Source organism: Capricornis sumatraensis, chromosome 2 (genome assembly GCF_032405125.1).
Source record: "Capricornis sumatraensis isolate serow.1 chromosome 2, serow.2, whole genome shotgun sequence".
Classification (NCBI taxonomy): domain Eukaryota; kingdom Metazoa; phylum Chordata; class Mammalia; order Artiodactyla; family Bovidae; genus Capricornis; species Capricornis sumatraensis.
In genome coordinates, this window is record NC_091070.1 from 56,605,614 (window position 1) to 56,631,616 (window position 26,003).

A 26,003-nucleotide genomic window follows, 5' to 3' on the forward strand; every position below is an offset into this window, starting at 1 on the left:
TGGGCAGCCAGCAACCTCCAACTCCCTGCCCATCTCCTTTGATCACACACCCATGGGGCTTACCCTGAGCCCTGAGGAAGGGGTGGGATTAGCAGGTCTCCTATGGTCCCACTGTTCTGACCCCTCTGGGCTGGACACCCTCCCCACTCCCATCCTGAATCATCTTGAAAACCCTGCCCCTTTCCATTAACGAATTCTAGTTCCAGGTACCTTTGAGACAAACTGCAAAAAACAAAGAGCTCTAAAAAAAATCCAGGCTGACTTACGTACACACACACATGGTTATTTGCATTTCAGCAGGAAAAGAAATGAGAAAGACTTGAGTAAACAAGATGAAAGCCAAGTCTTGGCCAGTTCACACTCCTCAGCACCTGCCCAGATTAGACTGTAATGGTCGCTGACAGCCTGTGGCAAAGCAGGCACAGGCTGGCATGTCTATGGGAGAAGTGGCAGGAGACAGTCAGGACCTGAGAGGCCAGTGCCCTTCTCTTCTTTGTCCTCTTACCGGGTCTCTTTAACCAGAAGCTTCCGAATGAAGTCCTTGGCCAGCTCGCTGGTCTGGCTGAAGAATTCCTCGTCAAAGTCGTAACTCACTGCTGTGATATTTGCTAGCGTTTCCTGCTTCGTGTCTCCCAGGAAAGGGGATGCTCCACTAAGGCTGGGCACACAGAGAGGGAATACATGACTGTAAGAAAGGAGACGCAAGTGGGGGTGGTGGACTCAGGGGCCTGGACTCGTACTGCTGCACGGGGGTGGGAGGCTTCCCGCAGTCCTTTGTGGGGGTTCCAGCCAACAGCTTTTCAAACGAGTCCAATTCAGTACACTTAATGGAGTGCCTACTAAGGGCTTGAAAGAGAGAACTGTGTCTTCAAGGGACTTGAAAGAGGAGGGGAGAGAAACAGAGACCTGGCTCTTCATCATCTCCAGTAGAACACAGAATAAAATAAAGAACAGACAAAGGGCTGGAGGAGCCCAGGACAGAGGGGAGGCCCAGCGCAGGCCTCATGGAAGAGCCGACATTTGCACCAGTTTTGTCCTGAAGAGGCTGTCAGCAGTCAGAGAAGGAGATGGAAGGTCTTCTAGGCTAACGAGCATCCTGAGCAAAGCCTGACAAGTGTGGCAATAGATGGGCCATTAGGGGCTAGAGGGGTGTATGAGGTTCCCTGCAGGGTTTGTCAAGAAGGTGTCATTCAGGGACTTCCCTGGTGGTCCAGTGGCTAAGATTCTGTGCTCCCAGTGAAAGGGGCCTGGGTTCAATCCCTGGTCAGGGAACTAGATCCCACATGCTGCAACTAAGAGTTCCCTTGCTGCAGCTAAAGATCCCACAACAGATGGAAAATCCTGTGTGCCACAACTAAGACCTGGTGCAGCCAAACAAATAAATATTTTTTAATATAAATTTATTTATTTTAATTGGAAGCTAATTACTTTACAATATTGTATTGGTTTTGCCATACATCAACATGAATCCGCCACGAGTGTACACGTGTTCCCCATCCTGAATCCCCCTCTCACCTCCCTCCCTATACCACCCCTCTGGGTCATCCCAGTGCAGCAGCCCAGAGCATCCTGTATCTTGCATCAAACCTGGACTGGTGATCCGTTTCACATATGATAATATATATGTTTCAATGCCATTCTCCCAAATCATCCCACCCTCACCCTCTCCCACAGAGTCCAAAAGACTGTTCTATACATCTGTGTCTCTTTTGCTGTCTTGCTTACAGGGTTATTGTTACCATCTTTCTAAATTCCATATATATGCGTTAGTATACTGTATTGGTGTTCTTCCTTCTGGCTTACTTCACTCTGTATAATAGTCTCTAGTTTCATCCACCTCATTAGAACTGATTCAAATGTATTCTTTTTAATGGCTGAGTAATACTCCATTGTGTGTATGTACCACAGCTTTCTTATCCATTCGTCTGCTGATGGACATCTAGGTTGCTTCCATGTCCTGGCTATTATAAACAGTGCTGCGATGAACATTGGGTTACATGTATCTCTTTCAATTCTGGTTTCCTTGGTGTGTATGCCCAGAAGTGGGATTGTTGGGTCATAAGGCAGTTCTATTTCCAGCTTTTAAAGGAATCTCCACACTGTTCTCCATAGTGGCTGTACTAGTTTGCATTCCCACCAACAGTGTAAGAGGGTTCCCTTTTCTCCACACCCTCTCCAGCATTTATTGCTTGTAGACTTTTGGATCGCAGCCACTCTGACTGGCGTGAAATGGTACCTCATTGTGGTTTTGATTTGCATTTCTCTAATAATGAGTGATGTTGAGCATCTTTTCATGTGTTTGTTAGCCCTCTGTATGTCTTCTTTCGAGAAATGTCTGTTTAGTTCTTTGGCCCATTTTTTGATTGGGTTATTTTTCTGGAATTGAGCTGCAGGAGTTGTTTATATATTTTTGAGATTAACTCTTTATCAGTTGCTTCATTTGCTATTACTTTCTCCCATTCTGAAGGCTGTCTTTTTACCTTGCTTATAGTTTCCTTTGTTGTTCAAAAGCTTTTAAGTTTAATTAGGTCCCATTTGTTTATTTTTGCTTTTATTTCCAATATTCTGGGAGGTGGGTCATAGAGGATCCTGCTGTGATTTATGTTGGAGAGTGTTTTGCTTATGTTTTCCTCTAGGAGTTTTAAAGTTTCTGGTCTTATGTTTAGATGTTTTATGTATTTTGAGTTTATTTTTGTGTATGGTATTAGAAAGTGTTCTAGTTTCATTCTTTTACATTTTTTACATTTAAAAAAAAGGTGCCATTCAAACAGTGACTCCTTAATCTACTGTCTCCTGCCTAATATTCAAAATATGCCATTGTCCCAGGAGTCCTTGGGCCCTCCCTCCCTCCTGTTTTCTACAGAATCACATCTAAACTTCTCAGGAAGGCATCAAAAGTTGGTCCCCACCACACGTTCTGTATTTTCACTGCACTTATCACTCTTGCTGTCCCCTTCCTCATCCAAGATGGCACTTCCTTTCCTTTCCACCAGGAAAATTCATCTCATTCCTTCCAGCCCAGTTCAAATCAATCTCTCTCTCCTATCTCCCTCTCTCGCTCCCTCTCTCCCATTAAACTTTCTGCAGTCCCAGCAAACCAGTGGCTCTCCCATTTGTCTCACAAAGCCATGTTCATACCTAAAGCACAACCTTGGTCCCACTGGGTGAGAGTCAGCTGTCTGGTGTCTCCCTCCCACACAAAAAAAGTTCCAGGCAAGCAGGACAGACTCTCCATTTAGTACCCCGAGTGCCTGGCACTGTGTTCACCGAGGATCAGGTGGTCAATAAACTGTATGGAATTCAGTGGGCTACAGGAAGATTGTGTGCCCTGGAGATGCTGGAATTCCTTACTATTTCAATATGGAAATCATGTCTAAATATCCTGGCTCTAATCTGGAACTATGCAGCAATGTATCAAATTCCCTCTGCATCAAATTCCTCTATGGCTTTTAAAAAATACTAATGCCCAGATCTTACTCCTAGTGATTCTGATTTCATAGATCTGGAGTGGGGCCTGGGCCATAGCAGATATTAAAAGGTCTGATGTGAAGAAAAAGAAAAAAAGGTCTGACATGCTGCCTGGGTTGACACCCTCTGTTGCAACTCAAGGGGCAGGGGTGGGGCAGGGGGGATGGCATCTACCACATCGGCAGAGCTCCCAGTCCAAGGAGGAGTCATAAGGAGGGATTACAGGGGTGTTGAGAGAGCTGAGTGTTGGCCTCCCCATCCTTCATGCCCTCTGGCTGTGGGCTGCCTCTTACCCAGAGTGCCATAAAAACAGCATTTTCCAGGAGTGCTGTGAGTAGAAACAGTTGGCAAGTACTGATGTAATGAACACCAACTAATCAGCAATGTCTGTCTGAGCAGTGCTAGGAAGTTTGCACGTCGGCTTATTTAATCCTCAACACAACCGTGGCAGGAAGTTTATGATTCCTATTTTTCTGATGAGAAAAACAAGCCCAGAAGTTGTTTTTCTGCCCAAGGCCATAGGGATGGAAAGTGATAGTTTCGCTACACAATGCAGGAAATCTCTGCTTAAGCACTTAATACTTCAGAGTCAAGAAAGAGAGACTCTGGGGAAAAGAGAAGAGACAGCATGTGAGAGGAAAAGGGGTTCTGGGGAAGGGAGAGGAAAGGCAGAGAAAGTCGAAGCAGGATCAGGAAGGGCATGGGGACTTGACGGCCGTCCCAGGTTTCTGAGTGAAAACTGACATTCTCACCGGAAACCTGGGTCCGGGTGAGACCGCGTGGTGGATCCTGGCCACAGGAGGGATGCAAACACAAGCAGTGCTGAATGCAGGGCTCCGGGCCGCTCTCCCGGGTTCCTGCCCAGCCCCAAGCCCAGGCTCAAATGTATGAAATCAAGCTGAGTGCACTGAGCCTCAGGTTCGCTGTGTGGATCTAACTCATCTGGTCATGGTGGGTGCTCCGGAAATGTCAGTCAGTCTGTCTGTCTGCCTGCCCCTCTCTCATTCCTCCTGCTCCCCCCTGGATCTGAGCTGGGTCAGAGCCCTGGGATCAGTCGTACTCACAGGATGTAGGTGATGACACCGATGCTCCTGCAAAACAAAGAACAGTCAAGTCAGAGCCTCTTGGCTCTCCTCCCAGACCAGCAAGCGACTCCCCACATGGCTCTGAGGGTCCTTTCACGGCAGCCCCCACGCACTGCCTTAAGCCCCACACCCCTCCCCACCCCACACTTCAGCAGCAGCCTAGGACTCGCTCAGAGTCAACCAGCTCTGGACGTTGAGTCCGAGGACCCACTTACAGCTGTGATGGCCACCTCTGAGCCTCTTTCTCCTCATAAAATGAGGATAATAATAACTATCTTACAGGACCACTGGGAGGATTTTAGAAAACCAAGTGATCAAGGTACTCAGTCAACTGGATAGCACAGTTCACATGAAATGAGCCCCGTCGGTGCAGTCAGTCGCTGCGGTATGCCTGGCCCAGCACAGTAGCTAGAATACATGAGGCCCCCAGTGATCACATGGTTGACCAACAGAACGAATTATAGTCATTAGTATGTTTATCACGGCTATGGCAGGTCTCAGGGTGAGCCTGTACCTCTAGCTTCCAGCCCCTTGTTCTCTGCCTTGGCCATGTGCTAACTGGCCACATGCCAGCACCCCAGGAGCAGCCAGAGGCTCTTAAAGGTGAGTGCGGAGGAAGAGGTTTTCATCCAGCGGGATGTCAGCCAGGGCCAGGATCTGGGGCCACCTGGGTGGCCTGTCCCACTTACCACATGTCAGCCTCCAGTCCCAGGGGCTCATAGTTCACAATTTCTGGAGCTGAAAGAAGCCATGTTGAAGAGTCAGCAGGAGTATGAAAAGGAGAAGAGATGATCTTAAGGAGTTTTAGGGAATTAGATGCCAAATGTCTCCATCCTGAACCCTCCCTAAGGAAAATTAGAGAGGCGGATGGAGATGACCTGGGTCTAAGGATTTTGAGGGAGGAAGTCGCCTGTTATTCTGATAGTGACAAAGACAGAAAGCACAAGGGGACCCCTGGAAAAGGAAGAGGAGGGTGGGGAGGGGAGGGTGCAGGACGGACAGTGGGGCCCACGACAAAGACTGCTTTAGAACTCTCAGCTGGAAACCAGTCAGCCAGCTCTGGAAGGTGATGGGGGAGAAAAGGAGGCAGAGAGAGAATCCACACTCCTCTGCGGGTGTCTAAAGAGGCCACCTCCCACCTGAGCAGGGGCAGGAGGACATTCTGGTGGCCACTGAGGTGAGGAGCAAGGGGTGATGTCCAAGGGGCATCCAAAAGAAGATGCCAGGAACAGGCTGGGTACCTGGGGTGGGAGTGAGGTCATCACATAGGCGTCATCACACAGGTAGAAACAGGAGCCATGTGAATGCTGCCAGGACTGCAAGAAGGTGCAGAGTCTAGGAACGAAGACTCTACCCAGGACAGAAGAGAGCCAAATGCTGCCTGGAGATCAAGCCCGTAGCCCTGGATGGCCTGGAAAGCGAGTGTTGAATTTCACACCCACTGCAGTGACCAGAGAGTGCTGAGTGTGGACAGTGAGATAAGAGTGCAGATGACTCTTTTAAAAAGCTTGGTGATGAAATAGAAAAGAAAGAGGGGGCGATAACTAGAAAAGGGAGGATTGAGCCTGTTTTGTTTAATCACGAATGGGAGAAGGTGGAGAGGGGAAGGCTAAGTCTGTTTGTTAGTGTGTGTGTGTTAGTTGCTCAGTCGTGTCCGACTCTTTGCAACCCCATGGACTGTAGCCCACTAGGCTCCTCTGTCCCTAGAACAATATCAAAACCTCTGCATCTATAGGATAAGCCCACCATTCCACCCTCTCAGATGCAGCAACCACTCTCCTGGCTTTGCTCTTTGTTAGCTTCCTAAAAATGATGGCATACTGCATCTCATCTACCGTCGATAGACCTTTTTTTCCCACTCAGCTGATGCCCCAATTATTCACTGAATGTTCACCCATGGTCTTTCCTCTTCACTGCCGTATAGTAGTCCACTTTGTGAATACAGACTATCTTCCAGTCATTTCCTTAGTGACCATTTGGATGGTCTCTACTTATATTATTTTATTGTATTATTATCTTTTATTAGAAAAACATTGCTATGAGCTTTTCTGTACCCATCTCCTGAGACACACATGAAAGGCTTTCTCTAGGACAGTGTTATTCAAAATGTAGTCTGCAGGCAAGATATGTTGAGAAGAAGTTGAGAGTATGTATTTAGAGGCTTGTATAGCAATTTGACATTGTCATGGCACTCACACCATGATCACTTTTCCAGGAATTTATTTGTATTTATCTTATTGAAGAAGCTGTACAGGATACACTATTTTCCCCCAAGTTGTTCCTCATAGAGAGTTTGAGAAGCACAACTCGCTTTCCAGTGCTCATCTGCTTGATGTAAACACATACTCATTTCTGTCCTCCAGGTGCTTTTGTTTGTCCACTTTCATCTGGGCTTTCCTTTCTTGCCTTTTTTTAAAAAAATCACTTCTTGTTAGTTTTCTTACTGACTTTTCCTACCTTCTATTTTTGTAATGGTTACCCCTGAGATTTTACTATGGACATGAAACAAATTCTAACATAAGTCAATATTTGGGCCCTCCTCTAACAATACAAGAATTTTAGTACACTAATTTCAAGTACTCTGTCCTATCTAACATTATTTTCTTCAGTTTCTATCTTTTTTTTCAATCCCATATTTAAGCTTTATCATCATCATCATTATTTAGGAAAGAAAATAATTATATTTGCCTAATGTTCACTGATTTCTTTGCTCCTATTACTTCTGGCATTTAGAACTCCAAGTACACCTTTTAGAAGTTCCACTAACAAAGGTCTGTTGGACATTGTTTTTATTGTTTTATCTTTTTTGTTGTTGTTGTTTTTATTTTGCTTTTTAAAAAACTCTTACCTTCATTCTTGAAATACAATTTCTTCACAACTATGGAGTCTTTATTTTTCCTCAGCTCTTTGAATATTGTATTTTATTGGACACTGGTGTTTTAAGAAGTATGCTGTCAGTCCAATTATTGGTTTTTGTTTATTGTTGGTTTTTGTAGGCAATTTATCTTTTCTCTCTGGTTAATTTTCAAGATCTTCTCTTTGTCTCTGATGCCCTATAGTTTAAGTATAATGTATGGACTTTTAGGTATGGACTTCTTTCTGATTGAAATACAATGTCCTTTCTGTGTCTGGGGATGCATGTTTTTACATCAGTTCTGAAAATTCTCAGCAGTTTTACTCAGATACTGCCTCTATTGTCTTAATTCCCTCCTCCAGGAATCCAAATAGACTTATGTTAAACTTTTTATTGTAACCTTATTTCACTTATCCTCTCTTTAATGTTTCTATATCTTTGCCACTGTGTGATAGTCTAGCTAATTTTTTCCAACTCAGTCTTCCAATTCTTTAATTGTCTCCTCAGCTGTGTATAATCTGCTGTTTGGCCCATCCACTGAGTTTAAAACTTCAATGAGCGTATGAATTTCTTAAAGTTCTATCTAGTTCTTTTAAAAATTTACCTGGTCATTTTTGAGTCTCTTGTTGCTTGCTCATTCTTATGAGTTTACCTGTTATTTCTATATATATTCCATTTATTTTATAGTCAACATCTGATCGTTTTACTATCCTACTTCCTGGAACATCTAAATCTTGCTAGTCTCTGATAAATGCTGACATGCGCACTTGCCTTTAGGAGAGATCCTCTTATGGAATATTCTTGCAGCTCACAGCTCCAGCTCAAAGTTCATTTAGGGTAGGACAGGACAGGTGATGCTGAAGGAGTTACTATACTTAAAGATTTACCTTATTTCCTAAGTCCAGAATCACATTAAAAACAATATTTTTCTCAAGAATCCAATTTTGTAGTGAGAGGACCTTTTGGAAGAAGTCTTCCACCACATTCCCAGAAGCTGACAGTCTTAAACTCTGGTCTCACGTTAAAATTTCGAAGAGGGAATAGGAAACAGTGGTTATAACCTGTTCAGGGGTCTATGATGAAAAGGAAGTCATAATTTGGGCAGGGGCTTAGAGAAACCACCCTATATATCTGTAAGGAGCAAATAAGACCAGTTCTGGACTGGAGCTGTATCATACTGGCTCACTAGAGTCAACCATGGGCATCTCTTCCCGACTCTGAATTCAGTGAAATAGGCTGGTAGCTTGAAACTGGTAAATGCTATAAATTAGGGCTGTATTTTGTTTTGTCCTGAGACCTGACTGTTAGACATTTACAGCATATCACTGGGAAAATCCCTCCACAGTTTGTCTGGCTCCGCCCATCAACGTCACACTCACATTGGCACCCTGTGTGAACCCTCTGATCCATCTAGAGAGGACAGTGAAGTGCCCCTGATAAACATCCTCATTCTGGCCCTCCAGCCCCGCTATGGGGCGCCTCGGATATGCGCCTCCTCTACCCCGGCTTCTTCCCCACCCACCCCCCTTTAGATTCTCCTCCACCCACAACACCAGCACTCTGTCTGTCGCTCACGCCAGGACTGAGCCCACTGACCTTGTGAGAGTGGCTACGTTGCGTTAACAGTCTTTCAGAGCTGTCTATATCACTCACTTCACAATTAACCACATCCTCTCTCATGACAACTCCTCCATTACTGCCCTGAATTTCTAGTTGAACCGTTTATTATTATTCAACCCTTGGTATGAACTTGAATAAAACATGCATTTTTATCACATATGTGAATGGTGGGCAGTAACTGCTATCTCGGACAAAGTTTGAGACTGTATACCTGTACCCTAGGTTCAAGTTGGTTCTACCACTAACTGACTGTGTGGCCCTGGGTGTGTCATTCTGAGTGTGGCTCCTTACCATCCTTGTGTTTTCAGTATCTGATGTCTATAGTAGATAGAGAATAACCACTGGTTGGCCTTAACTAAAATCCCCTAGCTCTTCAATTCCATATCTGTTAAACTAAACCAGATGATTTGAAAAGATCCCTCTTGCACTCTTGTTTGATGGTTTGATGTCTTATTTCCACACCTAAATTATAAGCCCCTTAAAGGCTCCTTTGAGAGATAACCTGGTATAATGGAAAGAGTATAGGCTTTGGGACTTCCCTAGTGGTCCACTGTATAGGACTCTGCGCATCCACTACAGGGGGCACAGGTTCAATCCCTGGTCAGGGAACTAAGATTCCACATGCCACGCAGTGCAGTCATACACACAAAAAGGCATAGGCTTTAATGTTGGATGTATCTGTATTTGAATCTCTGCTCTATCATGCACTGGTTGTTTTACCTTGAATAAGGCACTTGATGGAGAAAATATTTTGAACCTGCTTCATAAGACTGTATGGGTATTAATTGGACAATGTCTGTATATAGAACACCAGGCCTAGTGCCTGGCACATGCCAAGATTCCCCTGCTGGGGCTTCTACAGTTTCATTCCCTAGTGGCTGCAGAGTTGGTATATGTGGCCTGAAACTCCATCATAGTGGATGATCTGGTTCATCTTTCTTTTTGTTTAGACTATGGTCAGAAGTTTCAGTCCCCAGATTTTGAGGAAACCATGCCCTCCTTTCATCTCTAAGAGCATTTCAACTCCCCGAGCAGTGAGATGGTGGTTCTCAATTCTCACTCCTTTCTCCTCTGCAAAGCTGTTTCTTTATGACCCCCTGGCCTGTGGCACAAGTCCTAAAAGGGGGTTTCTGCGGCCTGGGCCAAGGCTGAGAGACACAGAGGGAAGACAGAGCCGCCAGAGCCCTGTTGGCTGGGCACCCTGTGCATGAATAAAGGCCAGATGTATGGGACAGGCAACTGTGTGGATCTGGCATCTGGCAGATAATTTCCCTTTTCTTTTTTGGGAAATCAAAAGCTACTCCAGAAAAGATTGAGTTTATGGGAATGCAACAGGGTGAGGTAATTTTAAATCTTCACAATCAGTTCGTCTAAGAGCAGGAAGCGGGGCCAGCTCTGGGAAGACTTAACTCTGCAAAGGGCCCCAGCCCCACCTGGCCTCCCACTGCCCTGCTGGTGCTCAACCCTCACCCAGAGGCCAGCAAGACATTTCCTGTGGACAAAGGAGCATGGCAGGTTACGGGCCACAGGGTCACGAAGAGTCGGAGATGACTGAAGCCACTTGAAACACACGCACGCACGCAAGGCATCATCTCTCGGCCCAGAAGCTACAGCCCCAGGTTTGCTCCTGGGGTTTCTCTATCTGTTGATCCCAGATTCTCAGCTGGGAGAAACACAGGCCTAAAACTCACCAACAAATTCTGGTGTCCCAAAAATGTTCTTAAATTCAACTCCATCTTCTATTTCATGAGCCAGGCCAAAGTCAATCAGCTTGATGTGTGGAATGGGAATATTCTTGTCCAACAACATAATGTTTTCTGGCTGGGGAACAAAAAAAAAAAAAAAGGAAGAAAAGAGGATAAAAGAAAGATGGTAATTAAAGCCCTATTTTATGTTTTTGCTTTGGGTTTAAGGTGGGGTTTAGTGTTCTTTTTTAGGAGACCAAAACTGCACAAACCCTTTCTTACTCTTGTGTCCTCGGTCTTTTCCTGTGAACCCAAGAATAGCCACCACGCTGAGGGCAAGGCCTGGGTTTTACCAAACCTGCTGCTGACGGAGAACCAGACTGTGGCTTTAGCCCTTCTTGTTTCTGAATGGGAGATCCCTGCCATGTAGTGCCTTTGTCTCCCCATCTGTCAGATGGGGCCAGGGAGATACTTGCAGCATTTCCTGTAAACAAAACCACGGCTTCTCTGTATGTGATGGGGGAGGGGCACTACAACTTAACCCCAATTTACACTTGGCTTATTGACCTGCACCTTCCTGACCGCCCCTTTCCCCTGGCTGGTCAGCTTCCTGTTGACAACACTCCCCTCCCCTAGACTAATGTGTAGCTCACACTTCTCTGCGTGTTTAACTAATTTTGGCCTTCAGTGAGACACAGGAAAGAGCACCTGATTTCCAGGGAAAATACCAGCTGCCTAGACTATTTCCAGCCCAGCAAACAGCTGCCAGATTGGACACGACACTGGGGGTGTCTGCTGGTGGGAGGTCAGCCCTGCCCTGGCCTCACACAGCCCCAGTTCCCAGTGAGGCCAGAACAGGATCCTGAGCTGACCCTTTGCACTCCCACCCAACCGCTCAGAGCAGTTGGTGGGTGAGCAGGTCCCTCTGATTCATTTCCTTTCCTCCTGCTCCTCACCAGGACTATCCTGGATCCCATTCAAAAAGAAAAGCCTTGAAAACATACATGCCCACAAAAACTGGTACACAGATGTTCTCAGCAGCATATTCATAACAGTCTCAAAGTAGAAGCAACACAAATGGCCAGCACTGAAGAGTAGATGCATGAAGCGTGGTATATCCATACAGTGGAGTGCCATTCAGCCATATAAAGGAATGGGGGCAGAGAAAACCAAGAAAAGGAATGATGTACTGATACATGCTATATACCACGGGTGAACCTTGAAAACATCTTGCTAAGTGAAAATCAGTCATCAAAAATCACAGATTATGCGATCCATTAATATAAGATATGGATATAGGCAGATCCACAGAGAGAGAGCGTAGACAGGGAGTTGCCTAGGGCCTGGGGAATGGGGAGTGACTACTAACAGGTACAGGGTTTCTTTCAGGTGATGAAAATCATCCAAAATTGATTGCAGTGGGAGTTATACGACTTTGTAAATTGTACACTTCAAATGGGTGAATTATACGTGACATATAACTCTCAATAAAGTAGTTGTAAAGAAGTAGATAAGAAAATAAAGAAATGTTTGAGAAAACGGAATGGCCCTGTTTCTCAGAGCACTAGGGAATTTCCCACCTTGCCCTTCTGCTCTACCTGGAAAGCCTCTGCTCAGTCCCTGTCCACTGAAACCCCAGTCAGGCTTCAAAGTCTGAGTTAATCCAGCTCTTCCTTGAAATCTGCCCTCACCGGCCCTGAGCCTTCTCTCCAGCCCGCAGATGTGAACCCTCTCTGCCCCCTGGACTCCTTCATGCTCACTGGAACCCTTCTGCCATGTCAGTTGTCACACTCTCCAACAGTCCTCGCTGCCCTACTGGACCCTCGGCTGGAGGGAGAAGCCAGGTCTTTGCATCTCCGCCACCACACAGAACACAGAGGGTGACAGGTGGACAGTGGCCCTCGCTATTGGTTAGACTGATCCTGAATCTGCACTGAAGACACCCCAGGTGTTTGCATCCGGAACTTCCCGCTCCCTGAAGTCTCTGACCTCACATCTCAGTGGCTGGAAACTTTCACTCAAGTGAGTTGGATGAGAAACCCTTCCATTTTTTTTCCCTTTTAAAAAAAAAAAATGTTTCCTTTTGCATCTTTAAAGTGTGTTTATTCTTTTTCCCCTCCAGAGATTTTTCTCCACTTTATTTTGAAACTGTGTCAAAGTCCTTTACCAAGGCAGGGCAGCTCCTTGGGCTCTGCAGAAAGGCAAGTGAGGGCAGCGGGTGGTCAGGACATGGGACACAAACTAGGGGTCCCACACCAGTGTGCCAATCTGGCCCTCTGGTGGCTTCTCAGGGACCCCAAGTGTCCTGGCACCTGGGAAGTGAGTTAAGCACTCCCCACAGCCCACCATCTCCTGAACTGGGGGGTTCTCCTCCTCTCATTCCAAAGTACTCCTGAGCCACCTTTTGGGAACATCGCTCTTCCAGGGAACAGCCCTGAGGCTTCTCCCTGGAGCTGAGGGGCCCAGCCCAGGTACTCCTGACCACCACGGTGTGCTTAAAGCCCAGCACCACCACAAAACATGCTGAAAGGAGCTGAGAGCTGCAGTGGACACAGCAGACACAGAGCCCTGCTGGTCCCAAGACTGGGGAGCAGTAGGGATGGGCACAGGGACCCACAGGAAGGAAGGAGCAACAGTCAGAGGTGAAATTCTCCCAGGCAGCACCCTGAGCGGTGAAAAGAATCTTTGCCTCACATCCTCTCCCCTCTGTGGCCCACATTCAGGGGAAAACAGCCTCTCCGCTGGCTTGTGAGAACCTTCAGGCAAGGCCATGTTTTCTTACCCGAGCCCCATCTGTCCCCTGTCCTGTCTCAAGAACCTCACACACATCTCCCCAGCTTGGGATACTCCCTGCATAGTCCCGACCCCGAATCTGGCTAATTCCTACTCACATTTCAGTAAAAATAGTACCTGCTCCAGAAAGCCTCCCCTCACCACCTCCCCAGTTTCCATCCAGCCTGCACTTCCTCTGGTTTAGTGCTTCTCCCACGGCCTCAAGCTTGTCCGTTTACTGACCGGTCTTCTCCACTGCGCTCAGAGCTTCCTGAGGGTCTCAGTCCTACCAACTACCCAAAGCTTGGCCTAGAGCCTGGACCCACCAGGTGCTCAGTGAATGTTCTCCGAGTGAAGACAGGGCCGTCTGGTACCCTCAGGGTGTGCATTACCAGGTCCAGAACACCATCTCTACCCCATCCTTTACTCTGGCTCTTCCTTTTGCGCGAATGCCTTTCCTACCCTCCATGACACCTTCAGAGCCAGGCCCCCATCTCTGCCTCCTTCTATTTCCTTACTTTGCAGTGAAGCACACCCTGACCTTGTGCTCTAAGCCCTCAGAGCTGATCATGCTTACAAGCGAGTAGCCCTAGTTGCACTCTTTTGCACTGTGATGTACCTTTCCTGGGTGGTAGCCCCTCTGGGAAAATTCAAGTCAGTTTTAAGGTTCCTGGCACCCCCTCTGATGTCTTGCATTGTGGATGTTTCATAAAATTCTGCTTATGGGAAGTGAAGAAACCGGGACCCCGTGGCTCTTCCCTTTCTTCGCCATGGAGGCTCTTCACCACTAGGGGTGCCCGAGAGCACACCTCCCCTCAGGACAGCTACAGGGCTGAGTCAGGAGGGAAAAGAGACGGACTCAAGAAGGGTCCCAGGGCGAGTCAGAGGGCAGCAAAAAGGCACAATGGTCTAAGCTTCTTCGAGTCTACCCTCCCCAAACTGTGCAGGATAGTGGGAAAGAGCCTAGGCTTAGGTATTGGGAAATTCCAGTTCAGCTCCACCACCAAAGGCTGTGTGAGCATAAGCACGCTTTCCTCTCTGGATGATATCTGAAGCTCCTTCAGGCTCTAGGCTCTGTGACTGCACGGTGACACAACCTTCCAAGCTGGCTGAGCCAATTCCCACTCCTCTGGACCCCAAGGCAGGACCTGCAAAGGTTCAGGTCTCCTGGCTCCAGGTCAGGAAGGAAGAGCAGACAGCCCAGCCAGACTGCCCTCTGGGCCAGTACAAAGCTATCTCTACTCCCTCAGTCCTGTCATTCTCCAGCTTTATTTACTTCAACCAAACACCTCACCCACACACCTGACGTAACTTCCAAAGCATGTCTGGAGGAAAGGATCACATTCCCATAGGTGCTGCCACTGCCAAGCCCAGGGTCCATGGAGCAGCCACCGGGAAGTGAATTCTTCCCCCTCCACTAAAACAAACCCACCAGCTCAGCCCACCAGACGAGCAGCTGCCAGCCAATGTGCCCTTTAGCAACCCAGTGGATCTGGCCAGAGGTGCCTGGTCTGGTGCCAACTGGAAGCTTATCCTCCAGGGGGACCCATGTCAGGGGATCCCTACCAGCCTGGTACAGCATATCTAAGAGTCCCTGAAGGATGAAGGCAGCCTCGGGGAGGTAGAGGGGGCTATGCAGTAAGATGCCAAAGACCAGAGCTTAGAGTCAGGCAGGTCCGGGGTCAAATTCTACTCACAGTGAAACCTGGGCAAAGTCTCTGGATCTCTTGGAGCCTTGGTTTCTCATCTGTAAAATGGGAACACCTACTGTGACACAGTGTTGCTCTGAGGATTCAGAGAGACGGTCCACGCAAGGAGCGGTGCCCAGTGAGATTTTAGAGCAGAAGGACTATGTTCTCTCTCTCTTGGGCTGCAGCAGTGACAACAGTCATCCCTGGGGACTTTACTGAGTCTGCTAAATCTGAAAAACATGCCCATCGCAGACCTTCCCCCTCTCCCACTCATCTTCTGCTTCCCTCCCCACATCCTATTTCACCCCCAGACTTACAATGCTGGGGCCCTCAGACACCATTTAGTCCCTGCCTGCTGCAGAGCTACCCAGAGAGGTCAAGAAACTGCCAGGACACCGAGCAAAGAACAGAGCCCAAGTCAGCTGACCCCCAGGCTGCTGCCCTCTTCAGGTGCCCACAAGGTCTGCCCATCATCAGGCGAGGTGCTCAGCTCAGCAGAGCAGGAGCCAAGCCAGGTCTGTTAGGGAGACGAGGAAGCTGCCAAGGAACCTTCATGAGAAATGTCAAGCACGGTCCCAGGTTACCCAGGAAGTGCTGGGCAACCTGAGAAAGCAAGGCCGTTTGCTGCTAGGCCTCTGTGAGCAGGTTTCCATGGCACTGCAGCAAATTCTCTGCCCCGACACCTGCCCCGCTCCTGGCACACTGTCAATGAGACCACAGATAGCCCCTCCCCACCAGGCTCCAACGCGCCCCAGGCCCAAGTCTGTCTTCATCCAGCATTCAAGGCCCTCCCACCTCTGGCCAGCATACCCTCTGCTACATCCTGGCTGACTTTCATCACCCCCACCTCAACCTGCAGTTCACTCGGCGAGAATGCCTTTCTGGCAAGCTTCTTCTCGCTTGCTTACCACCCAGCTCCAACATTTCCCTGCTGGAACCTCTCCTGTGACAACCCCCACCCCCAACCCCCGTCAATACACACAGCTAGTTGTTCCCCCAAGGGCCTGCATGGTTTGTGGACATGCCTCTAGCAGAGAACCAACTACACTACAATTGCCCCTTCCATTTCCTCTCCCCAGTATCCTGAGGCCCCACAGGGAGGACGGGGGCTTTGTCTCTCTTTTCCATCACTCCACTCCACCTGCCATGGAGTAGGTGCTCAGGAATAGCTGATGGGATGCAGGGATGAATGAACCAATGCAGTCACATGCACGTCTCTTGCACAACCTGCTTTTAGGGAATCAACATAGACAGAGACTTAGAACCTGGGTCTGAATGCCAGTTTTGGTATTTACCAGCAGTCTAACACCGGGCAAGTTACTTAAGCTCTATCAGCCTCAGACTTTTCACTTGTAAATTAGGAATAACCAAAAACCTACCTCAAGAGGGTTACTAACAGGATCAAACAGGGCATATAAAGTGGCCTGTTGCTGTTGTTCAGTCACTAAGTCGTGTCTGACTCTTTACGACCCCATAGACTGCAGCACACCGGGCTTCCCTGTCCTTCACTATCTCCTGGAGTTTGCTCAAACTCATGTCCACTGAGTTGGTGATGCCATCCAACCATCTCATCCTCTTTTGCCCCCTTCTCCTCTTGCCGTCAACCTTTCCCAGCATCAGGGTCTTTTCCAAAGAGTCAGCTCTTTGCATCAGGTGGCTGAGCAATTGGAGCTTCAGCTCCAGCATTGGTCCTTCCAATGAATATTCAGGATTGATTTCCTCTAGGATTGACTGGCTTGATCTCCTTGCTATACAAGGGACTCTCAAGAGTCTTCTCCAGCACCACAGTTCAAAAGCATCAATTCTTCAGTCCTCAGCCTTATTTATGGTCCAACTCTCACATCTGTACACGACTACTGGAAAAACTATAGCTTTGACTATACAGACCTTTGTCAGCAAAGTGATGTCTCTGCGTTTTAATACACTGTCTGGGTTTGTCATAGTCTTTCCGCCAAGGAGCAAGTGTCTTTTAATTTCATGGCTGCAGTCACTGTCCGCAGTGACTTTGGATACCAAGAAAATGAAATCTGTCACTGTTTCCACTTTTTCTCCATCTATTTGCCATGAAGTGATCGGACCAGGTGCCATGATCTTAGTTTTCTGAATGCTGAGTTTTAAGCCACGTTTTTCACTCTCCTCTTTCACCTTCATCAAGAAGCTCTTTAGTTTCTCTTCTGCCATTAGGGTGGTATCATCTGCATATCTGAGGTTACTGATATTTCTCCCAGCAATCTTGATTCCGGCTTGTGCTTCATCCAGCCTGGTATTTCACATGATGTACTCTGCATATGAGTTAAATAAGCAGGGTGACAATATACAGCCTTGATGTACTCCTTTCCCGATTTAGAACCAGCCTGTTGTTACATGTCAAGTTCTAACTGTTGCTTCTTGTCCTGCATACAGGCTTCTCAGGTGCCAGGTAAGGTGGTCTGGCATTTCCTTCTCTTTAAGAAATTTCCACAGTTTGTTGTGATCCACACAAAGGCTTTAGCACAGCCAATGAAGCACAAGTAGATATTTTTTTGGAATTCCCTTGCTTTTTCTATGATCCAGCAGATGTTGGCAATTTGACCTCTGGTTCTCTGGTCTGTGCCATATGACCACTAGCATTTGCCATGAGTTGTCCCCACACATCACCTTATTAGATTCTCAAGGCCACCAAGCTATGGATGCCCAGTGCCTCCATCTAGCCAGTGAGGAACCTGGGTCTCAATTCAGGCATTCTGAGCCCCAACCTGTGCTTTGGGGGCCCCATCTGAGCTAGTTACCCACTGGAATCTGCTGGAGACTGTGTTAAAAAGACCAAATCAATTAAATCAGCTCACTGGGAGTGAAGCTCCAGAATTGGTTTTCTAAAGCAAGTTCTGCAAGGAAGTCAAACTCAGAGTGCCCAGTGTTTGGGGAACCAACAATTGAGAAGCCCCTGTCTGAGACAGAATCGGGTTTGAACTCCACTTCTGCCCCAGGTTAGCTGTGTGACCTTAGCAATAGACTCATCTCTCTGATCTTGGGCCCCTCATCTGCAAAACAGGAATATTGACATGGTAATGGGTTCTCAGGATGCACAAGAAAGCCCTAAGAGCCCTTGAGCAACCTCCCTTTCCTATACAATGGCCATGACCATGGACCCTTCCTCATAGGATCTGTCATGTGGATTAAAGGAGCAAACACAAGCAGAGCACTCAGAGGTGAGCCTGCGTGTTTACTACAGCCCTTAATAAATGTTGGCTGCCACTATTACTGTTACACCACTGCTGTCACCACAACAATCAGCCTGCATCTAGCACTGTCCTATTTACAAAATGCTTTCACCTCCAGGGCCTCAGAAAGGTTGGGGTGGGCTACAGCTGGTGCCTACTGGCTTATGAGAGACTGCTGTTAAATTTGCAGGAATTTTATGAATCAGGTATTAAACTGAACCATGTAGGAATATTATAATATTAAAAATTAAATTATGGAAATATGTTATACTTAAAACACTTAAAACTTATTGCTTCTAATTTCTACTATGTTTTATTATCTTTTATGTTCTGGAAGTTATTTAATGCCTTTTATCTCTGAGTATAAATCATGGCATGTTACTACGTCATGATATGTTACTGCACCCCCTCCCCAGCTCTAGTCAGTGTCAGCAATATTGGTACCTTGAAATTGGCCACAGTGGGTGTATTTACACCACAGAAATTGGCAGATACTACAAATCAGGACTTGAATTCTTGATTCTAGACTTAGGAAGTGCTAAAGATCACTAAATAACAGAGATTAAATTTATTGTGCTGCGTCTATAGCTAATATTTTGTGCTCTCAGAGAAAACTGAGGAAATATTTTTCAATATTCAGAAATTATTATCCAATTCAGCAAAGAAGCCACTCACATCACTGAAGTTGTGAAGTTCCAACGCACAAGCAATATTCATTGCTTCATTTTCACTTTGCCTATTAACATAAACAAAAATACCAACCAACAATCCTGTTGAAAACTACATTCATCTGTCTACTGCATCCATAGGTTGGCTACAGATACAACTAATGAAAAGTGTTCTATGAGAATCAATTTATTTTGTGAAATTAATAAAATAAAATGTTATATATTTTATACTTGTAAATTATATTAGAAACCTTTATATCAGTAGAATTTATAGTAATCTAGTACATTAGATTACTATAAATCTAGTTTACTGGAGTCCAGCTATTACCGGAAAACCACTGCACAGAATCTGAATAGACTAAATTACTGTTTTGTGTTTCCCAGGTGAGGAAACTGAGGATCAGAGAGGTTAAGAAACTGACTCAAGGCCACACGACTAATAAGTGGTGCTGCTAGGTTTTCACTTAGGTATTTTAGTGACAAGATACCTGCTGTCTGCACCACTTCCAGAATCAGATTCTTTCACTCCTAGGGAGATCAGCTCAGAGGAGGGCTGATGGTAGAGATGTGAATGGAACCTAAAAGGTACTATTTGAACACATGATACCTCAGTGCAGGTCAGGCCTGGGCAGGGGTCCAGAGTGGAGGGCTATGGGCAGCTGGCAGCAGCAGGGGTCTCTGAGCACCTAACAGTGGCAAAGGTAATAAGGACAAAAGAGGAGGAAGGCACTGCATTTTTCTCTTAGTGTCCTCACCTGTAAAGCAGGGATCATGGTATTTACTCCAAGTCAGATCAGCTTCACACCCAGTGTCCTGCCCGCCCTGGGAATCTGCCCAGCCTACTGGCTGGAACACACCACCTTATTCATTCCCCTTTTGGGTGTCTCTAGGCCCCTCTCCTTTTATGAATCCCTTTGGAGGAAAGAGAGGAATAGGGAGAAATGTGGCCTCATACAGAGGCTAGTTAAAATTTACAGCCAGCACTTGTAACGAGTCTTGGAGTTTACAGGACCCTTTCAGAAATACTGACCTTTCCCTGGCCCCTCACTCCTCTCCGGGGTGAGGAAGTGAGGGGCAACATTATCTCCACTTTCAAGGCCAGAAAAGGTCAGTCCATGACCTGCCCAATATCCCCTAGCAGAGCTGAGACTCAGATGCAGGCTCTACCCACAATCCCCTTCTCTTTCTGCTTCCCATGTGGCCTCTTGCTGTATCTTATAAGAAGCAGTTGGTTGGTTTAATGCTCCCCATTTACCACCAAATTTCAACTCTTTCAATAATGGCTCTCCATAGTTGAATTTTTGCCACATTTTGTTTCCTTCCTCAGTCATTTAGGAGCTCAGTGTCCTCACTTCACTTCTCCTCAGATCATTCTAGATGGCCTCATAGTAGTTGATGAAGCAGCCAACATGCATTCCTAAGGGCCCAGGTTCCCAGGCTGATACCTGGCGCTTCATGAGATGTAGAGCTCATGGGGGCACATGCTGAGGCTGGGGCACAAACTAAGCTTTGGGTATGAGGACCAGGAAACAAGGTCCGCCCTCAGAACACACCCAGTGGTTAAGGAAATCAGGAGAGACTTAGAAGCCTCAGTAGGAAAGTAGATCATTACAGAGCAAACGTGTGCTGCTTGAGTTGAATATAGACTGAAAAAAGCAGGATAGAAAATCTTAAAGGTTGCACAGTTCTCACGCACATACACACACACACACACTGTTCATAAAAAGCTGGAGAAGATACACCAAAAGTTAACAGTGATTATTTTGGAGTAGGGAGTCTGTAGGTAACTTCTTTGTATGCTTCTGTATTTTCTATGACTTATTACTTTTTATAAGAGCATAAACAACCATCAATTTCATTTAAAAGATGCTTACGGAGTACCTTTGGTTCATCTCTTTCCCACATTCTTATCATTACCTCCAACTGGCTCACTCTCTCCTATTTATTCTCTCTCCTCTGTCAGACGAATTTTCTTTCTAAATTAGAACTAGAATAATGTTTCTCTCCCAATTAAAGGTCTTCCACAAATTACTGTTACTTTTTTTTAAGTGTGATAACGGCATTATGGGTTGGTAGGAGACTAAATTTAATCTTGAGAGATGCTTATTGAAGTGTTTAGAGTAAAGGGTCAATATAGCTAGAATTTTCTTTCAAGTTATACCATAATTTTAAAAATTACATATATTTTAATATTTATTTTTAAATTTTTATTAAAGATATTTTAGACATACATAAAAACATATTTCTGCCTTATTGACTATGCCAAAGCCTTTGACTGTGTGGATCACAATAAACTGTGGAAAATTCTGAAAGAGATGGGAATACCAGACCACTTGACCTGCCTCTTGAGAAACCTGTATGCAGGTCAGGAAGCAACAGTTAGAAGTGGACATGGAGCAACAGACTGGTTCCAAATAGGAAAAGGAGTACGTCAAGACTGTATATTGTCACTCTGCTTATTTAACTTATACGCAGAGTACATCATGAGAAACGCTGGGCTGGAAGAAACACAAGCTGGAATCAAGATTGCTGGGAGAAATATCAATCACCTCAGATATGCAGATGACACCACCCTTATGGCAGAAAGTGAAGAGGAGCTAAAAAGCCTCTTGATGAAAGTGAAAGAGGAGAGTGAAAAAGTTGGCTTAAAGCTCAACATTCAGAAAATTAAGATCATGGCATCTGGTCCCATCACTTCATGGGAAATAGATGGGGAAACAGTAGAAACAGTGTCAGACTTTATTTTTTTGGGCTCCAAAATCACTGCAGATGGTGATTGCAGCCATGAAATTAAAAGATGCTTACTCCTTAGAAGGAAAGTTATGACCATCCTAGATAGCATATTCAAAAGCAGAGACATTACTTTGCCAACAAAGGTCTGTCTAGTCAAGGGTATGCTTTTTCTAGTAGTCATGTATGGATGTGAGAGTTGGACTATGAAGAAAGCTGAGTGCCAAAGAATTGATGCTTTTGAACTGTGGTGTTGGAAAAGACTCTTGAGACTACCTTGGACTGCAAGGAGATACAACCAGTCCATTGCGGGGGACACAGATTCGATCCCTGGTGTGGCAAGATCCCACAGGTTACAGAGCAACTAAGCCTACGCGCCACAACTAATGAGCCCACAAGTTGCAACTACCGAAGTCCACACGCCTAGAGCCTGTGCTCCAAACAAGAGAAGCCACTGAAATGATAAGCAGCTCATGCACCACTACTAGAGAGCAGACCCTGCTCGCTGCAGCTAGAAAAAGCCCATGCACAGCAACAGAGGCCCAGCACAGTCAAAATAAATAAATAAAAATGGTTTAAAAAACTGCCAAGTCTCACCTCTGTTTTATGCTCCAAGGTTTTAGTATGGAAATCATCTTACTCTTGTAAGATCTACTTTCCAACGCATGCACATTTTATAGCAGTTAATAGAGCACAGATTGATTTTTTAAGTATGAGGAATAATCTATTAGAAAGAAAAATCAATGTAAACAGAAGAAAAATTAACTGTGCAAAGGATAAACTTATGGCACAGCATAGACCTTTGGATTAACTATGTGTAAAAGGCATGATGCAAGCAAGTATAAAATTTGCTGTTAGAATCTGGTGAAACAAAAGCTGGTGACACTCAGCTTTGCTTAGTGTCTCCTCACTGGCTAAGTTCAAGTAGCATGTGTTAATCACTCAGTCATGTCCCCGACTCTGCGACCCCATAGAGCCCACCATGCTCCTCTGTCCATGGAATCCTCCAGGCAAGAATACTGGAGTGGGTTGCTATTCTCTTCTCCAGATGTTCAAGTACCAGCCCTGTCATTTAATACCCGTGTGGTCTTGGACAAGTAATTCAACCTCTTTTAATCTCAAGTGCTTTATGTATAAAAAGTAAAAATACCTTGTACCTCAGTGGGTAGCCATGAGAATCAAATGAAAGGAGAGATGTGTAAGCATGCTGTATTCTAGAAAGTACTAAGCATTATTAGTGGAAATTCCCTGGTGGTCCAGTGGTTAGGACTTGCCGCTTTCACTATAGGGGCCCAGGTTCAATCTCTGGTCAGGGAACCCACAAGCCAAACAACATGGCCAAAATAAATAAATAAAAATAAAAGCACATTGGTGAAATTCTAATAAATAAGTTCTATTAAGCTAGTATCACTAGCTTCCCAGGTGGCACTAGTGATAAAGAACCCTCCTTCCAACTTAAGAAACTTAAGAGACATGGGTTCAGTCCCTGAGTTTGGAGGAGCTCCTGGCACCCACTCCAGTATTCCTGCCTGGAGAATCCCATGGACAGAGGAGCCTGGTGGGCTATAGTCCATAGGGTCGCAAAGAGTCGGATGTGACCAAAGTAACTTTGCACACACACACGCATAGTATCATTGTTATGAAAGCTTGATGAACAGAACCAACACATCATGAACATACAAACAGTTCAAAGGATGATCAGGGCATAGAGGAATTTAGATTGTTGGAGTATCTTGCTCAGGAATTCACTCCTCCTAACACTGTTTATGTAAATCAAAAAGTCCCTTCTGAGTTCTGGGTTCCTGGTTCACAAACAATTTCATTCAGTTCTCATGGTGTGTTCTTCTTGCTTAAAATACCCATCAGATCTGAGAACCACCTTCCATTTCTGAATTCTGAGGTTGGCTATGGGTACATATGGGGAAGACACACCCATACTCAGAGGGGAAACTCCCAAATCCAAAATACACAGAAAACCACATAGAAACGCCCTCTGCAAGGCCTTTATTGGTATGGGGGTCACGTACCAGGGTGAGGTTCCTGGGTGGTGTTAAGCCACATCTTCTGGTATCCATCCTCCAGATGGTACCTTGGGTGCTACCCAGGACGAGGGGCAGTCAGCCCAGTGTCACATCCAGGGCAATATCATCCACCTGCACCCCTCTACTTACTCAGGCCAGGAGGCCTGTCCACGGTGGATTTATAACACACGTCAACATGGTGTTCATTCTGCATAGGCAGAGAGCTTACCCCTTGGAAGTGAGTGTCTCTTGGTGAGAGTCATGGTTAGCTTTTATTTCAGATGGCCTCTCCACCAGTCTCACTGCGGCCATCTCCCTGTAGAGGGTAGGTTCTTGTAAGGCAGGTGCCATATCTTATTGATGTTTGCCACCCTGCCCTAATGAAAAACAAACAGTCCCTCAATAAATGTCACATCATGGAATTGGAAACTGCCCACAACCTCTTCTGCCTTTTCCAGGTGCTATCCATGCGTGCACCTGTCTTACTCAGCACTCATTCCTTAATTCACTCATTCATCCAACACTGAGTAACTCACGTGTCAGGCACTGCACTAGAGACAAGAGCAGAAAGCCATGCACGGGGAGAAATGCTCCCAGCAGAAGCATTCTGTACAAGGGGAGAAAGAAGCGAGGAAGCAGGTTAGCTCTTCATTATGCTCTGGGAGGTGGCAAGGCATGGGAAAGGGTTCCCAGAGGAAATGGCATTTCTGTTGGGCCTGGAGGACAAGCAGGAAGTCCGCGGGCACAGGAAAGGAAGACTAGTAGCCTCCTGGATGTGAACAGCACGAACAGAGCTGGGGAGGGGGAACAGGACATTTATCTGTCATCTTGGTGCCTGGGGCTCGTGCTTTGGAATGGGGAAAGGGGAATGAGGTCAGAACTGGGGCTCAGGCAGTACAAGACAGGCCTGACTGTCATGCTGAGAATGGGTTCATTTGTCCTGTGGGTGACAAGGATCCATCACAGATTTCCAGGCAATAACATGCCATGATCTATTTTCACCTAGATTGTTCACTGTACATCAATCTTTCCATTCATCTGCTCTCTGCCACAAGGCTGGGAGTATATCTTAAGCAGGAATAGAGTCTCACCATCCCTGGCACTAGCACAATGGCCGAAATGGGAGGAGAGGTCATTCCTATTCCAAAGGCCGGCCAGAGAGCTGACCCTCCTCCATCAGCTGCTCCTTTCAGCTGGAAGGTGAGCGTGGAGAACAGCTCGTGAGCAGGGGTGTGGAGATAACATGGTGACTGAATTCATGGGGTGGCTAAGCTAGCCTGACTCACTTGGCAAGAAGTAACAGAATACTAGAGGAGGGGAAGGCCAAGAGCCCTCATGGAGGAAAACCAGCAGGAGAAAAGTGTTCATATAGAATGAATTGTATATGCTGAGAAACAACACGGAATCACGAAGTCCCCTCTAAGCCACCAGCTGGAACTTCTGCACGAGCCCCTCTAGCAGGCAGGAAGTTCCAGCCAACACGTACTCACATTCTGGCTCCAGGAAGTGTCTAGCCAATCATGAGGTAATCCCACTGAGTTCCAGCTATTCATCACTTCTGAAGTTGCCCAGCTGGGCCTGGGCCAAGGGACCCATGGGTGGGGAGTCAGAAGGCTCAGAGTCCACATAATGCTAAGGATATGAGGCAGGGATATGGGGTTACCAGTATCCTCACCCTACGTGCACCCAGGAGAAACCCAGACTGTCTCCAGGTTGTGGAAAACGTCCAGATTGAGCCCAGGAGCCAGACAAGATACCCCACCAGCAATCCCACCTGACAATAAGCTCAGCTCTCTGCTGGGCAACTTCGAACTGCACTAGCAGGCTTTGTTTTCCTACTCTAGCAGGGCCCAAAACAAGAGCTGTGTTTTCTCTTCCTCTGTTATGGGAAGGGAAGTAGCAATACCAGCTACTATTACAGAGCACCTATCTAGTATCCAGCACTTAATCCTGCTTCTGTCTCATTTCTACAACTCTGACAGCTAAATATTATCATTTGTGTTAAAGGATCCCATCCGGACCTCCTGGAGCCAGGAAAAACACAGAAAATAAGTCAACTATCCACAGTATTATCAGGAAGAAATCACAGGTGAATCCAGGTGGCCCATTTCCTGCTTGGTGTATTATCATCCTGGGGTCCAAAGGCCAGCCCAGGCCACACACTCCTTGATGACCCTGACTTGTACTCTGTGACACCCAAGTGAGACTC

At 46.3% G+C, this 26,003-nt stretch overlaps 1 protein-coding gene across 2 annotated transcripts in view; it reads right to left on the reverse strand.

The window, feature by feature from the left end:
* DAPK2 (death associated protein kinase 2) overlaps positions 1 to 26,003 on the reverse strand; it is a 131,007-nt gene that overhangs the window by 18,049 nt on the left and 86,955 nt on the right. For both annotated transcript variants that reach the window (XM_068964084.1, XM_068964083.1), the window contains exons 5-8: positions 10,719 to 10,848; positions 5,243 to 5,291; positions 4,533 to 4,559; positions 506 to 658 (exon numbers count right to left, since the gene is read on the reverse strand). In XM_068964084.1, coding sequence (XP_068820185.1) covers positions 506 to 658; positions 4,533 to 4,559; positions 5,243 to 5,291; positions 10,719 to 10,848 — 359 coding nt within the window. The remainder of the gene's footprint in view (positions 1 to 505; positions 659 to 4,532; positions 4,560 to 5,242; positions 5,292 to 10,718; positions 10,849 to 26,003) is intronic.